Raw genomic sequence first — 15,479 nt, 5'->3', positions numbered from 1 at the left:
TATTTATTTTTTAAGTAGACTTCATGCCCAGTGTGGAGCCCAATTTGGGGCTTGAATCCACGACCCTGAGATCAATACCTGAGCCAAAATCAAGAGTTGGATGCCTAACCAACTGAGCCACCCAGGTGCCCCTACAGTTTTATTTTTATATAAATGTGATGACATTAATTTTGATTATGTTTTTAAGATATTCTGAATTTGGTCTGCCTTTGCCTCAGGTCATGATCCCAGGGTCCTGGGATCGAGTCCCACATCGGGCTCCCTGCTCCGTGGGAAGCCTGCTTCTCCCTCTCCCACTGCCCCTGCTTGTGTTCCTGCCCTCGCTCTCTCTCTCTCTCTCTGTGTTAAATAAATAAGATCTTAAAAAAAAAAAAAGATATTCTGAATTTTACAACGTTGTGGGGGAAGTTTCTTTTTCATGCTTTTTCAAAATTAACCTTCGATAATACCTTAAGGACCTAAAGCTACATTTTTTTTTCTAACAACAAAATTTTAATTGTGTGTTTGGCTTTTTTTTAGTTTATCTTTTGTGTCACCAGGTAGCTAAACCTATCAGAATTTAAATAGAACCATAATCTTTTAAGGTTTCAAGATTCCCAAAGGCCCACCCTGTCGTGGATATATTTTACCATATTCATGTTACAATAAATAGAAACAAGTAGATTATATATTTATTGAAGAAATGTAATGTTTGTTCATAACAATCAAATCTGGTATGAGAAATAAGTTATGGGATTATTTAAATTGCTGAAAAGCCACACCTCTCCTTCTGAGTTACATAAAATGGTGCACTCTCTCCTTGGTTCTTTAAAAATTATTTGTCATTAAAATATTTGATCTTAACACTTCAATGACAGGGAAAGGGAGGCATATCAGTATTTGTGAATGTGGGTGGGATGTATTTGTGGATACGTCAACTATGTTGGGGCAGGTGCTGAAGAGATTTCTGATGTCTGTTCTGGATTTTCCCAACCCTATTGTATTTGTAAGCTGGTGCTGTTTAAGTTTGCACAGCCACCAGAAGAATCTTGAGCATTAAAAGTCTATAACTAAGGAATTCTTTAGGGATTCATCCTGAAGTGTTACAATTATTTATCTCCCATCTCTGAAATAATTCCATATATCCACACACACACAAATCAAACAATGCCAAACTGTAAGGCGAGGTAAAAAGAAAATAAAATTATGTCAAAATTATGTAATGAGTAAAAAATCTGTCTTTAAAACAAATTATAATAAAACCTCTTTGATTCCTGTTCTTCCTTTCAAGCTAGTTGTAGTTTTTTTTTTTTTCCCTTAAATAAAGTCTTTTGCTGCCTATGAAAGCAACATACGGTTATAAGGGAAAATACAGGAAAGCATAACAAAAAGGTAAAATCACCTGGATTCCTCCCCAAATGTAACCACTCTTAACATCCCCATAGGAAGATTTTAAATTATTCAAAAATGCTGTTTTATTTTTACTCTTGAGGTAAAAAAAAAAAAAAAAATCTGTTCTGCGTTTCCTCTTTATTTTCAGAAAAGCCAAATTATTTTTTTTCGTGTCATAAACAGTAGCTCTCCTGGATTAGCAAAACCTTTGTTTTGTAACAGAGATTTTCCTCTGGGCTACTCTTCTCTGACGCAAATTCTCTGCCGGGAACCACGTAACTGAAAGGTTGACCACTGCACCCCCCAGCTGGACCTCTCTCACTGACCACCCCACCTCTCCCAACACAGCGCCCAGGGGAGGTCATTGCCTTTGCAAATGGAATTTAGTTCCTCAGGGTGAAGCTGGTGAATGACTTCAGAGTTCACTGTTTCAATGGCCAGGTTTATTTTGATACAGAATAACCTAAGTAAAGGTGAGCTATGCTATAATAATAATAAGATCCATGCACATGCGGTTACTTTTGGAATGTTTCTGTTTTTATTGTTGTCTGTTGTACAAGGTTAATTGTTTAACAACAACTAGGTTTCATCACAGTGCAGTTAGGTACTGATTGGGAACAATAAAAGTCTATTAAAAATAGTAAACTTTATAGAAATATTTCTTAGAAATGCATTTCCTTTAACCTGCGGTTAAATATTAAACATTATAATCATTCCACAGATTTATCAGCCTTGGTCTGAGCATATTTGCTTAGATTATATTTAAATATAAGATTATTGAGTACTTTTGTGTTAATAGCATACAACAGCCTCCTCTTCAGATAAGGGAAACAAAAGGATTTCAAAAATAAAGTACAGGTTTGCTATGTTTTGAGCATTTTAATACACACTGTAATCATTATTTGCTTTAGTGCAGGGAGTCCCAAAGGCAGTTTTATGCATAGACTTACCTTGGAAAAACTCATTTTCCAGCAGTGAGGCATCCCACGGGGGCATGCCACTTCCCTCCCTCATGCCTGTTGGCCGGGGGACAAATGCACTCTCAACTCGTGGATTTTCCAGAGGTGAGCTGTGTATTTTTGCCTGCTAATTTTGAAACAGAAAATGCAGTATTATTTCTGGACCTTCTCTAGCCAGAATACTCACATGTCCCCACAAAAATGTCCCAACCTAAAATTCTTAGTCTAAGGACCACAAATCAATTTTTCTAACACTTACCTCTCAACTTACAATGTTTCGTTATTTCTGTCATTTGCAAGTGATCACAAACTACTCTATACCTACACTAATTGCTTTTAGTATGAGTCTTCAAGCAATATATCGAGTTTCTTTGTACCAATACTCCTACAAACTTACACAGCACTACACAAGTCTTAGGGAGTTTCCTGGAATACAGGAAAGAAATCGACCTCTCCTGAATTAGGAGAGTTGTCTCCATGGCCCCAATGGCTGGAATTTTAGATTTCTTAAACAGTGTCCCTGCTCTATCAAGAGCTGGCTAGCTGAAGATTGTAGTGGACCTTAAGATTTGTGAACTTGGTGTATTTAGAGGAAAACAAAAAATATTTCTTGCCATAGAGTTCATGCAGAATGGTAGAACCTCCTAGACAGACATAAGCAGCTGATACAGTTCTGAATCAAAGGTGCTAAGAAGTATGACTTTATAAATGTTTGTTGTTGTTGTTGCTGTTTTGAAATACCATTGCTAGTTTTACAGGGTTTAGGAGAATGAGATAGAGCTAATGTTGTTTTCCTGTCTGTACAGCAACTGTTTATCTTGATTTCTCCAAATCCATCACTGCCCTACTTTCAAGCTTTAATTTGTCTCCATGACCTTGGAGGATTATCTACTCCCACACCTTCACTTTCTTTTGCCGAAACTCCATTTGCATTTCCTCTGTCACACCGGCTCTGTCGCTTGTGATCCGCTCTAACTCGCTCTGCACCTGTTCAAGAAAAATGCTAGCAGCCACTTCCCATTAGGTCTCTGCCGTCAGCTCACTCTGCTACCCAGCACTTGCCGCTTGGATCCCACGTCCCCTCCAAGTTTTCTCTTTCCCTTTGATGTTTGCCGTTACATTTCACCTCCTCTTGAACGCCTAAGACCAAATCTCTAATGTTTCCAAAGCTCCAACGTTTTTTACTTCTCCATCCCAGGTCTGTCCAATTCCAAACCCCAGGTTCTCCTGATCTCTATATTCTTCTCAATCTAGGATTTTCACTCCTGCCTGTTTTCATTCTCAAGATCTAGGTCACTTACTTCTTGTAGGAGTCCTGCCCACATTTCACTGACTTATGGTTTCCAGTTCTATGGGCAAGGAATGGAATGGAAGACACGCAGAGATTTATGAATGAGAGAAACAATCCTGTGATAACTTTTGTAGGTCATTGGATATAATTAAACACACTAATATAAGACTCAGAAGTAAACAAATATAGAGGCAAAACATAACTACAGTGAGATACCAAATGGATAAAACCAATTGTAATAAAACTGGAAACTAATCATTCGTGTACACTAGATGCATCTGATTAAGAGAATAGCATTGTCTCTCAACCATTTTAACACCCAAACGAACTTCAGCTCTCCTCTATATAGACCAGAGCACATCCCTTTTGGCCTCCTGGATCATATGCTTTTATAATGGGAATTTATACTTAAACAAAAAATACTTGGACTGAGGGCTCAGGTGAAGAGATGAACCTCTCGGAGCTGGGAAGGATTATTACTCCCTAGAGACCCTGAATACTACCCTCTTTGGTTATATGTCTGCCTGGAGCTTCTGCTCCAAGACCAATGCTGCTTGTCCAACATATTAAGGATGCTTCTCATACACACAGGTACAAATTATATGACGGAGAGAAAATATGGAGAGTTTATTTACACTCAACTTTAACTCTGCAAGGATATTTTGTTCAGTGATGAAATGGTTAAAGAAGTAACTGCTGGTAGGTACCAGGCATACAATCACTGCTCTATAGATCCCTTTTATTTGAGCTATATGTGAGTAGTTACTATTACTATTAATTATTATTCTTAGCAGCGGTAACGGTACATTGAATATTCTAGGCAACGTCTTAGGGTTTTATACAGGTTACCTTATTTCATTATTTTAACCACACTATGAGGTTGGTACTATGATTATTCCCACTTTGAGAAAAACCTCACTTGGGAAAAAAATGAAGTTTCAAGATGTCAGTGTGCTTCAGGTCACACTGGTGGAGGGAAGGATTCCTTCCCAATCTCTGAGATTCCAGAGCCCAGGGTGAATCACCTCTCTTCACTGTTTTATTAGTTTATTAGTACACTATGTCCTAGCTGGAAGCATCTTTTGAGGCCAAACGCAGGTCTGAGAGCTGCTGGGAGGAAGTTTCCTGGTACCTAGAACGGAGGTAAATCCCTCCAGGGCCCAGAGCACATACCGATCCTCAGTCAGGGCTCTGTCTTGGACTCAGAATCTTCCTCAAAACAGTGTTCCATGCCATAAAGGTGCCATAAAAGATGAAGCCTAGTTCCCATTGCTGGCCTCGAAGATGAGGTTCAAACACCCCCATGCAGCAAATTCATGTTGAAATGCTCTTCCAACCTTTAATTTCAGCCATTCCTCCCCAACTCCAAGCTCACCACACTCAGTGCTCCAAGCTCACCACACTCAGTTCTCCAGAATGCCGTGCCCTTCTTCTAGACCTCCACACCTCTGCCCCTGATCTTTGCTCTTTCTTCTTGCCCTGGAAAATAGCAACGCATCCCTCAGAGTCCAGCTCATGGACCACCGTCACTGTGAGCCCTTCTCCCCGGAGAGAATTGGTTTCCATAGTGTTTTCATACCTGTTATGGTGCCTATTATTATACCTGTGATGTCCTGTCGAAGTTGTTGACATTCTTTCCACTTTCACTTTACCACTAGACCTCTCCCCTTCCTGCCTACCACACATTCCAGTCCCCACCCCGATCTAGGAAACCAGGGATTTGAAGACAAATGGATCAGGACCCTGGAAGCAGACCCACTTCTAAAATAACTAAGAAAGCCTAGTCTTCACCTCTGTCTCCTGAGCACCCAGCATGGCATCAGCAGGTAAGAGACGCACTAAGATTTACTCAGCTGAATTCCAACGCCATCTTGCCACCATCCCTTTGTCCACCGCTGCACTTCTCCACTACACTTTTGTCCAGTCCCTTGACACCAACCAGCTTATCTTTGAACAAAATCACTCATGTATTCCATTTTCGATATACTTTCAAAATATCCTCTCTCACTGGATCATTAAAACAAGTTTGCAAATTACTCCTATCATAGGGGTCATATGATCTGACCCCTAACCTTGTTCTTTCCATTATGTTGCTTTTTACTGGTATTCTACTCATGGACATGATTTTCAATTAGATGGCAAACTCTGTGGACAAAAACCTTGCTTTAAACATTCCAGGCCTTCCACGCCACGCAGCTATTGACTGACTGATGCTATATACCAAGGTGGAAAATTACATATATGAGATTTCTAGTAAAGATCCTTCCAAAAATTGAGACACACAAGTATTTACAGTATTAGGACTCGGAAAAGCATGTCTGAGGCAAGAATGCATAATGGTCAAACACACGAGTTCTACACCGATCCAAATCCTAGTTCTGCCCCTTACTAGTGGTGTAACTTTGGACAAAGCGACCTTTCTGTACCTTTGTTTCTTTCTTGGTAAAATGAAGACGTAATGGTAATGAAGAGAGCAGCAACAACCCCTCCCTCCCCTGGCCCCACAGGGTCGCTGTGAGGATTAAATGAATTAATTGCTGTGAAACACTTTCGCATGGTGTCTAGCACTTAGTGAGTCCACTTGTTAGCCATTCCTATTCTTCCATGGTCACAGAGGATTTCCTGGAGGACTCATCCTGAGGCTTACCATTGAATGAACTGGAAAAGAATTAGAAGCCAGAGTCTCAAAATGCTGGCTCTTAAGATCTCAGTTCTATTTTCAAACATGGTACATAAAAACGGCTCAGCAAAATGAGGCCTTTTACTCAGTCCAGCTCACTCTACTGCTCTCGTCTGCAATTCTGACGAGCCAAACAAACCTTCTGTCACAGGGTAACCTGACGCCATTTGAGAACTTCCCAGGGCGGCCAGACTTGTAGGGCAGCTGTCGGAGTTGAAGCCTGAGCTCACCGATGTTATCACACACCTTGGCAAAGTCAACAAATTAATTTTTCAAGGTGTTGCTGAATTTGTTCTGCGTCTGCTCTCCTGCAAAGGTCAAGTCCACCAGTACACCTGTCGCTTGAAAGCACTCATTCATTCCTTCTTTCAATTTCTGAGTGTCCAGGAGGTTCCAAGCAGTGGGGAGAGGCAAGTGAGCAGACACTGTCCCTGCCTCAGGGAGCTCACACTGGCCCATTGTGGTAAGTGCGCTGGACATGTGTTTCTGGGAGTACAGAGCTCATACGTCACCTCACATTAGGCCCAGCCAAAATCTGTTCAGAGATGTGGATTGATCAAGTGGTCAAGGCTATTTGTCTTATCTCTAATCTCAGAAATGGTGACTACTTTGACCTCGGCTTCCTCACTTGTAAGGAAGAGGAAGCACTCACTGGGGGCAAAGTGCACCTCAAGGAACACTGGCAATTCCTGGAGATATTTCTGATTGTCACAGTCGAGTGGAGGAGAACTATTGGCATCTAGGAGGTCGAGGCCAGGGATGCTGCCAAACATCCCGTGATACACAGGACAGCCCCCGCAACAGGGAATCACCCAGCCCAAGATGTCAGTAGTGCTGAGGTTGGGAGAAACGCTGAGCTACAAATCTCTAACCTTCTCTCTAGCTCCAAAAATCCCGTTTTCTGAAACCCCTTTGCTTCTTTGCTGATGAAAACGTTTACATGGCAGCTGTCTTCTCTTTGAGTGGAAGGTCATCTAATAATGTAGCACAATCTCCTATAAAATACCCAAATCCCCTTTGTAACCTTCCTGCCAGGCTGCTAACCAAGTGATGAGAAGTTTATTACCTCAGATCTTGGCAAGAACCCCTCAGCATCAATGGCCAGCTTCCATCTGTTTGCAGGTTAAGGGGATAAGATTTCCATGAATAAATAAGGGAAATCTACATGTCATACAAAACCTGTGTTTTCGGCAGTTTCTCTCCGAATTTTTAAAGAAGTTTCTAACTGGAGTCAACAATCACTGTCTTGAGTTTCATTTACTTTCCCAGCTCTCACCTTGCAGAGGGACGTGCTTCTGAGTAGTGAAAGGGTTAAATGCAAGCAGCAAACAAGAGTGCCAACGAAAGGTATCTATTAATCCTCAGACTGGGTTCTCAAATCTTGAGGATTCCAAATTAGCTCTACTGTTTTATAACTTCGAGGCATTTGCATTTCTTTGTACATTCCTCATATGCTTCAAACCCCATAGCTCTCTATCGGTAGGGGCAGGTGAGCTCTGAGTCCCTGTCCAAGGAAAAGCAAGAGTACGGAAGCATCCTGGAGCAGGGCTGGATGCACGACTCTTCAGTCCCCTGCTCGGTGAAAGGACAGCCTGCCCGTAGTAGGCCAGCAGGGCTCATAAGCAAACAGGGCTTCGGGGCTGACAGAGCTGAAGGCGTTACTGACTTCTGGCCGTGGAGTTACAGAAACCCAGATTTTCTAATCTCAACTCTACCACTTACCAGCAACCTTGAACGTGACCTTTAGATTCTCTAAACCTCAGTTTCTTCATCTTTAAAATGGGGATAATACTAGCACACTTCATAGATTTCCCCTAGGGATTAAATGGGATGATCTCTGTTGAGTGCCAGGTGATAGCAGGTTCTCCAAGAGAGTATAGCAGGTTGTTGGTGATGGTGTCATGGCTAGGGCTCACACATATAAAGGAGATAGGGCTCAGTGTTATTCAGAAAGAAGAAGAAAGGGGGCTCTCTTTTGTTTCTGAAATAAAGAACTTCTGTTTATATGTACTCCTCACCAGAATTCCACTATGCTTTCTGCAAAGGGAGGGGGGTACTAGTACTAAGACCCTCCTCCTGCACTCTTAGGTCCTTTCCAACATTCTCTTTCATCTCCAAAACACATGAGTCACACAGTAAGACACAGGCAGGTGAAGATCAAAAGTTAAGACCATGAAAAAGCAGGATACGAAAAACGTCCCGTTGCTCAATCTTGTAAGCATGTGAACACAGATACATTTAAATCTGAGCGCTCGGGTCAGTCCCTCCCTGTGACCAGCCAAATGCATCCCACGGATCACTGGCTTCCATTCTGAACACAAATGACGATCTTGTCGAGAAAAGGTCGAGCCCAGACCCACACTGGCCTGCAAGAGTACCAGTGGGTGCCTCTCGCCTCTTCCAGCGCCCAGTGCTTTACGGCTCTAAGGGAGTGACCCGTGGGAGAATATCAGAGATGCCACGGGTGGTGTGGAGGGACACACGACGGCCTCGCTCCTTCCTGGCAGAGCTCACTGGAGACCTACAACAGTTGGGAAACTTTGAACTCTGAAGGACAAATCTAAGCTTCTAAGGTAAATTTAAAACTGAGCCAAGGAGAAGCCTATTTTGCTTAGGCAGCCAACCAGGGATTTCACTAATTCTGAATTCCTCAGCATAAGCTTTAGTTTCTAGTTACTCACCGTAATGGTTCGCCTCACAGACACAGGAGGTCCTGAGTGGCTGTCATATCTGTGGAAAGAATGTGAAATCATTTCTTTGAAGAAGTGCCTATCTTTTTTTTTTTTTTAAAGATTTCATTTATTTATTTGACAGAGAGAGAGACAGCGAGAGAGGGAATACAAGCAGGGGGAGTGGGAGAGGGAGAAGCAGGCTTCCCGTGGAGCAGGGAGCCCGATGCAGCACTCGATCCCAGGACCCTGGGATCATGACCCGAGCCAAAGGCAGACGCTTAACGACTGAGCCACCCAGGCGCCCCAGAAGTGCCTAACTTTCACCAGGAGGAAAATCAACAGCACATTTGCTGTTATATCTTAATAACTTGAGAATATATTAGATGTATTTCTAACGTCCTATAGGAAGACATTTCTTGGTTAGTGCGTTGTTGAAAAAAATCTCAGAAACCTTTTCCTATGACTGTTCAGGATCAATGCTTTACATCTTTATCACTCAGGTAGCCAAGAAGAAATTACATAATGGTGGATTTGGATTTGAATGCAGCATAAAGACATAATAACAAAAATAGTATACATGTGTTGCGGGCTTACTACGTGTCAGTGTTCTCGTGCTGTGTGCACATGTTACCTCATTTAAAGACATTGCTCTTGAGAAGGGGATACTATGAATGCTGTCATTTTACAGACCCTGAAATGGAGGCAAAGAGAAGTCAGAAGACACAGCCCCAGTTAGTGGATGAGCTCAGAGCCGGCCACAGCCTCCTGAAATCCAGAGCACGCCTTCTTAACCAGTCCAGACTCTTTTTGCAAATGGGAAACAGATTTTCCTGTTTCCATACATTTTTATTTTCAAGAGAGATTAGGTCAGGGCCAGACTCAACAATTTACAAGGGAATTTTCAAAAAGCAAACCCTACAAAGGTGGTTTCTGGATGTTTATTTTTATAAAGATGCCTTATTCACTATGAAACTATCTTGGAGCATAATTATGCTTTTACTGTTTATGTTGCTTCTTTCAGTTTCTGTAGAAGTGAAAAATTTACAAGACATGGGTCCCAAATGGAGATAGATTTTGATCTTTTAGATCCATAATCCTATGCCAAGGGGCACTCTGCCTGAATTATAGCTCAGGATTTAATAGGCGGTAATGAGTCACTGCTCTGTATGAAATGAGGTCCTCTTCTTCCCTAAGAAAACAGCAAAGGGAATCGAGCTTTAAACCAATGAACTACAACTTCAAGTCAGATCAGTCAAAAGTGGCAAAATACAGTTTTCCTTTATTCGAACTCCTGCCTGCTTCACGGTTTCCCAGAGTCGAGCATAAAACCTGGGAAGCCGGCTGCGACCAAGATGGCCGGGAGACTCGCCACCTTCCTTAAGGATGCCTGGGCCAAGCAGCCGGTGTTGGTCACATCCTTCACCATTGGGGGCCTCGCTCTAATTCTGCCCACCCTCAGCCCCTCCACCAAATACGCCACCATGATCAACCAGGCCATGTCCTACAACTATCCAGTGCCCCTCCAAGATGATGGGAACATGCCCGACGTGCCCAGCCACCCCAGGTCCCCCAGGGCCCAAGCTTGGAGTGGCTGAAGAACTTGTGAGCACCCCCGGTGACATGGAGGAGGCCCCTCCCCTGAGCCAATAAAATGCAAAAAGCAATCCCCCCAAAAAACAAAAAACAAAAACCTGAGAAGCCATACAGTTTTATATGTTAAAGATACCCAGATATAGTTGACAGTTTAGCTCAGATTTTAAACAAAAATTGAAATTAATATCATGGACTATGTTTCACATTACTTTGAAACACCAGCTCTAAACGAATACTACCTGAACTTGAATACTCCTTTTATTTTTATTCTTCTTTTCCCCTACGGCCTTATTGAGCCTGCCAGGCTGCCTTCCTGCCAGGCACTGTTCTGAGTGCTTTGGAGGATACAAATAGGACTGAGATAGGGACCCTGTTCTCTGAGAGCTTTTGCAGTAGGAATCATTAGATACATAAAGAGCCAAAATACAAGCAAAGAGGTGATGCAGACAATAAGGAGATGTTAAGTTAAATGCCCTGAACATGCAGAGGTGCTGGTGAGCACTTGGGGGGGGTGGGGGTGAGCAGGGAAGTGGATGGGGGAAGGTGGCGGTTGAACAGGTATGGAAGGTGAGGAACAGCATGAGCAAAAACCTGGAGATGGGCAAGAGCCAGGGAGCTTGGGAACTGGCAAGTAATTCAATTTTGCCAGAGCCAAGAGAACATGCCAGATTGTGAAGACTCTTTCCAGAGCGCCGGGGGCTGCAGCCCATGAGGCTCCCCAGGCCCCGAATCTGATCTGGAGCGTGGGCAGCTGGGGCAGGGCTCGGTTCCCGAGAGTGGCAGGAGGGTGCCTGGGCTCCTCTCCATCCTTCATACCACCAACCGAGATCTGTCTAACATGCGCATGCAACCACATCAGTCCCCTTCTTAACATCTTACAAGGTATCATCCAAAATCTTAACTTGATCCAAGGCTCTTCTTTGGTCTGATGAGACTCTCAGACCACCCCTCACCTTTCAAGCCTCATCCCCCCCTCAACTCCACTCATCTATAGCTACCTGTAAGCTAGGCTTACTGAATTTATTTCACTTCCATAAAATATTCTCTCTTGTCTCTATACCTTTGCAGATACCATTCAGAAATTCTCACTTCAGTACATGAGAGCGTGACTCAAGAACATTCTTTTTAAAAACTAGAACCCCAGGTGACTTCCCCCACGTACTGATGAAGCATACTCTGAGCACTGGCCACTGAGGAGATCCATCTGGATGACCACGGGCCATTCAGACCCTCCATGTCCCAAATGGACTCTGTGTGGTCGTGCAACATGAGGTACTTAGCAACATCTCTGACCCCCTACCCACTGGATGCCCAGAGTTCCCACCCTTCAGTTGTGAAAACCAGAAATGTCTTTTGGAGGGCAAAATTGCCCCTGGTTGAGAAGCACCATGCTAAAATGATCTTTGTAAAATGAAGATCTGATCATGTCATTCTTCTGCTTACAAACTAGCAACAAAGGGGCACCTGGGTGGCTCAGTCGGCTGAGTGTCTAACTCTTGATCTCAGCTCAGGTCTTGATCTCAGGGTTGTGAGTTTAAGCCCTGCACTGGGCTCCAGGCTGGGCATGGAGCCTACTTAAAAAAAAAAAAAAAAAGAAAGAAAGAAAAACTAGAAATGGATAAAATAGATGTATGTACCTGCACACATGCATTGAATACACCAAAATATTTTAGTGTTTGTCCAGGGCAGTGGGTTGTGGGTGACTTTATCCTATATATATATATAGGATATATATATACATACACACATATATAAGAGAAATACACACATACACACACACACAAATAAAATATATACATATATAAAATATATACATATATATAAAGTAAGGAAAAATGGTATTAAAGTAAAAGTGATTAATGATTTCCCATTGTCTATGGGATCAAATCCAAGCTTCTTAGCACTGCCAGTGGCCTCTGCCAACCTCTCCCATTCCATCTCTTACTGGTCTCACCTTATCCTGGGTCACTGAACCTCAGTGACCTAGATGAGTTCTTGCTTTTTCCAGTCTCCACACCTTGGCTGTGTCAGTTTTCCTGCCTGGTGCAACCTCCCAACTCTTAATTACCAAGCTTAGTCCTGTATGTCCTTTGACAATGGTCTCTCCTCTTCCAGGAAGGCTTCTGGTCCTCGAGTCTGAGTTAAGTGCTTCTCCCATATGTTCTCAAGGCTGGAATACCGTGCACCCTCCCTCGCACTCACCATATGACACCATAATCACCAGTGTACTTGGCTGCAGCGAGGCCAGATGGTATCCCTGTGTGAATCCCACAGAGCACCCCTTCCTCAAGTTACTGTCATTTGCCAGAAAACTGCCATAAGAAATACCTGAAGCCATGATGTTCTGCCACGTCCCAGGGTTCTGTGGGGCACCTCTGCCCAACCACACGCAATGCTCTGCTGTTCCCCACTGGATTACAGATTTCTCCAGGAAGGGCCTGTGCCTTATTTTCACAATTTTATCCTCAGTACGAACAGTAGTATCTGATCCAGAGTAAGACTTTGGTAAACGCTCGATAAATAAACAAAAGCGAAACTATCACCTGGGCTAACAACACCCATGCGGAGAGTTCTGACAGCCCTTCCCGAAGCAAGGCTGCCGGGGGTTTCAAACCGCCAGGTGAGCACCTGAATATCCTGGAGAATTTAAAATAAACAAATAAATGAAGTTCCCTGTGCCCTACTTCAGACCTTCTGAATCAGAATCTCAGATTCGGGGCCAAGTGTCATTATTTTTAAATTGCTGATGAGATTATACTAATGATCAACCCTGTCACCTGGGAACACCACTGGCCACCCAGGGTAAACTCCAGACCACTCCCCCTGTCGTGCCTCTTCTTCTTGTCATCACAGCCCTGCCCGTGGAGACCGCACCTGGGTTCACAGAAGGAGCATTTCCAAAGGAGGATCTCGCTGACTCTGACTTCTCCTTTCATCGAGGAGTCTTAAGATTTTTGTGTCTTTGAACTCAGGCATTTGCAGGGAGTGGCATGTGTAGCGAGTGAGAGAGAGAAAAAGAGAATGACCAGAATCCAGGGGGAAAAAAATATCGCCTGCCTTTTTAATTTTCCAAAACAGTAGCTCAACGTCTTGCTTGCGTAACCTGGGTTTGCAGCTGGAGCGGTGTACACCCCGTGGGCCAGGCAAATTTGGGCATGTCTGAAGAGCAGCAAGGTGGATCCACCAAAGCGCTTTGCATCTCAAGGGAAAAATAAAATCCTCCTGAAGCTGCAGGGTAAGGGGCATGCACTCAGCCCCGGAGAGGCGCTGCCCGTTCTCATCACCACCACGCAGTGGGTACTTAACAGAGGCTAAGCACTGTGATGGTTCTCAAAGAAAAGAGGGGATCTTAAATTGAATTGTACATGCTACTCACGAGCCTTACGAACTAGTTCCCTCGTCTTTTCACTTTGCCCTGGTCCTCGGGACTACAACAAAGGACGGGGGTGGGGATCCACATCCCTAAAATCGCCCTCATGAACTAGCGGCACATGGCGACACAGTTCTGACAGTGTAAGTGGCCCCCTTGAAGGGGCAACGTCACTGTGGATGGCGCGGTAGCATGAGACCCAGAGGGGTGCGCACAGCACGTATCCATAGCAGGGAGGGCATTATTGGGATCATGGGCGTCTGGAATAAGGAATGAACAACTGTAAATCCTCTTTGGCAGCCAGGAAGATTGCATTTGTAAGCTCATGACCTACACTCTTGCGTACTTGCTAAACTCCGCAGAAGGAATTTTTGAGGCTCTAGCTTACTGAAATTTCGTGCCGGCAGGGCGGGGTGCGGGGCTGAGCCCTATGCCATACGCAGTAGATGCCCTATCACGAGACACAGGAGACAGAACCTACGGGGAAACGCTGGGGGAAAGATACTTGCAATATACACGTATACTTCTCTTGAAAGTGTTGGCCGGCAATAAACAAATCGAAACATGAGTGGAAAATATTTTTCCTTTTTCCTGGGGTTGGGGAGGGGTCAGAGGGAATATAATTCCATCATTTACAAATAGGATTAAAATAATAATGGGATAGGGGCGCCTGGGTGGCTCAGTCGTTAAGCGTCTGCCTTCGGCTCAGGTCATGATCCCAGGGTCCTGGGATCGAGTCCCGCGTCGGGCTCCCTGCTCTGTGGGGAGCCTGCTTCTCCCTCTCCCACTCCCCCTGCTTGTGTTCCCTCTTTCTCTGTCTCTCTCTCTGTCAAATAAATAAATAAAATCTTTAAATTAAAAAAAATAAATAAAATAAAATAAAATAATGGGATAATTTGAGAAGTGCACAGATTTGGGAGGAGAAACTCATCCTATTTGAAGCAGAAATGACAAAACTTTTTGCCTTTTTGTTAATTCATTCAGTCACCATGTTCTCATGGCTTTTTTATCCACTCCTAAGAGGAAACCAAAGCTTCAGTATATCATATACTTTTACTGGCTGGGCCTTTCTAAAGTAAATATCTGATGAAATGACCAAATCCATTTCCTTCTGGGGAGTTTTCTCCACGATCCAGTGTCATTTCTTGGTTAAACCACAGCTTAAAAGATGAAAAGAAAGTTCTCTGATACTCGAGTCTTTCAGGGCTGAACAGAAGGCTATATTTTGCCTGGAGGGGTGGGTTCTCTTCCTGTGATTTGCAAAAGATCCTCTCAACTGCTTTGCTGACTTGTTCTCAGAGCCCCGAGTGTGACAAAGTGGAGCCCAGATGGCTTTGGCAAGTAGGAACCTGATGGCCACCTGGCACAGGATGACTGTGCTTTCCTGGGGCTTGTCAGTTCTTCCTGGTGCAGTTAAAGGCAAGGAGGAGCTCCTGAATCATGTATTTGGAAGGTTGAATTTGTATTTCAAAAGATCAGAACTATCAAAGAAAGGTAGGCTCTACTTAAGAGTAAAGAGTCTCTGGAAATGTACAATACACAA

The 15,479-nt window shown here is 43.6% G+C and overlaps 2 protein-coding genes across 5 annotated transcripts in view; one reads left to right on the top strand and one right to left on the bottom strand.

Moving 5' to 3' along the window:
* Nucleotides 1-15,479, bottom strand: part of POGLUT3 (protein O-glucosyltransferase 3) — a 90,951-nt gene that overhangs the window by 34,291 nt on the left and 41,181 nt on the right. For 3 of the 4 annotated variants that reach the window (XM_044919608.1, XM_021696493.2, XM_044919607.1), the window contains exons 4-5: nt 8,983-9,031; nt 2,322-2,457 (exon numbers count right to left, since the gene is read on the bottom strand). In XM_044919608.1, the coding sequence (XP_044775543.1) occupies nt 2,322-2,457; nt 8,983-9,031 (185 nt within the window). Of the gene's footprint in view, nt 1-2,321; nt 2,458-3,230; nt 3,242-8,982; nt 9,032-15,479 lie in introns of those variants that run through there. The other variant, XM_021696495.1, reaches the window with a different exon arrangement.
* Nucleotides 10,323-10,568, top strand: LOC110586292 (NADH dehydrogenase [ubiquinone] 1 alpha subcomplex subunit 3-like). The gene has a single exon (XM_044919611.1). The coding sequence runs from the start codon at nt 10,326-10,328 to the stop codon at nt 10,566-10,568; it is 243 nt and encodes an 80-aa protein (XP_044775546.1). The 5' UTR covers nt 10,323-10,325.

Source organism: Neomonachus schauinslandi, chromosome 11, assembly GCF_002201575.2.
Source record: "Neomonachus schauinslandi chromosome 11, ASM220157v2, whole genome shotgun sequence".
Lineage (NCBI taxonomy): Eukaryota > Metazoa > Chordata > Mammalia > Carnivora > Phocidae > Neomonachus > Neomonachus schauinslandi.
This window is presented reverse-complemented; position numbering and strand designations above follow the sequence as displayed.

Coding starts and splice junctions, on each gene's coding strand:
- LOC110586292 (XM_044919611.1), top strand. CDS start 10,326: ATGGCCGGGAGACTCGCCACCTTCCTTAAGGATGCCTGGGCCAAGCAG.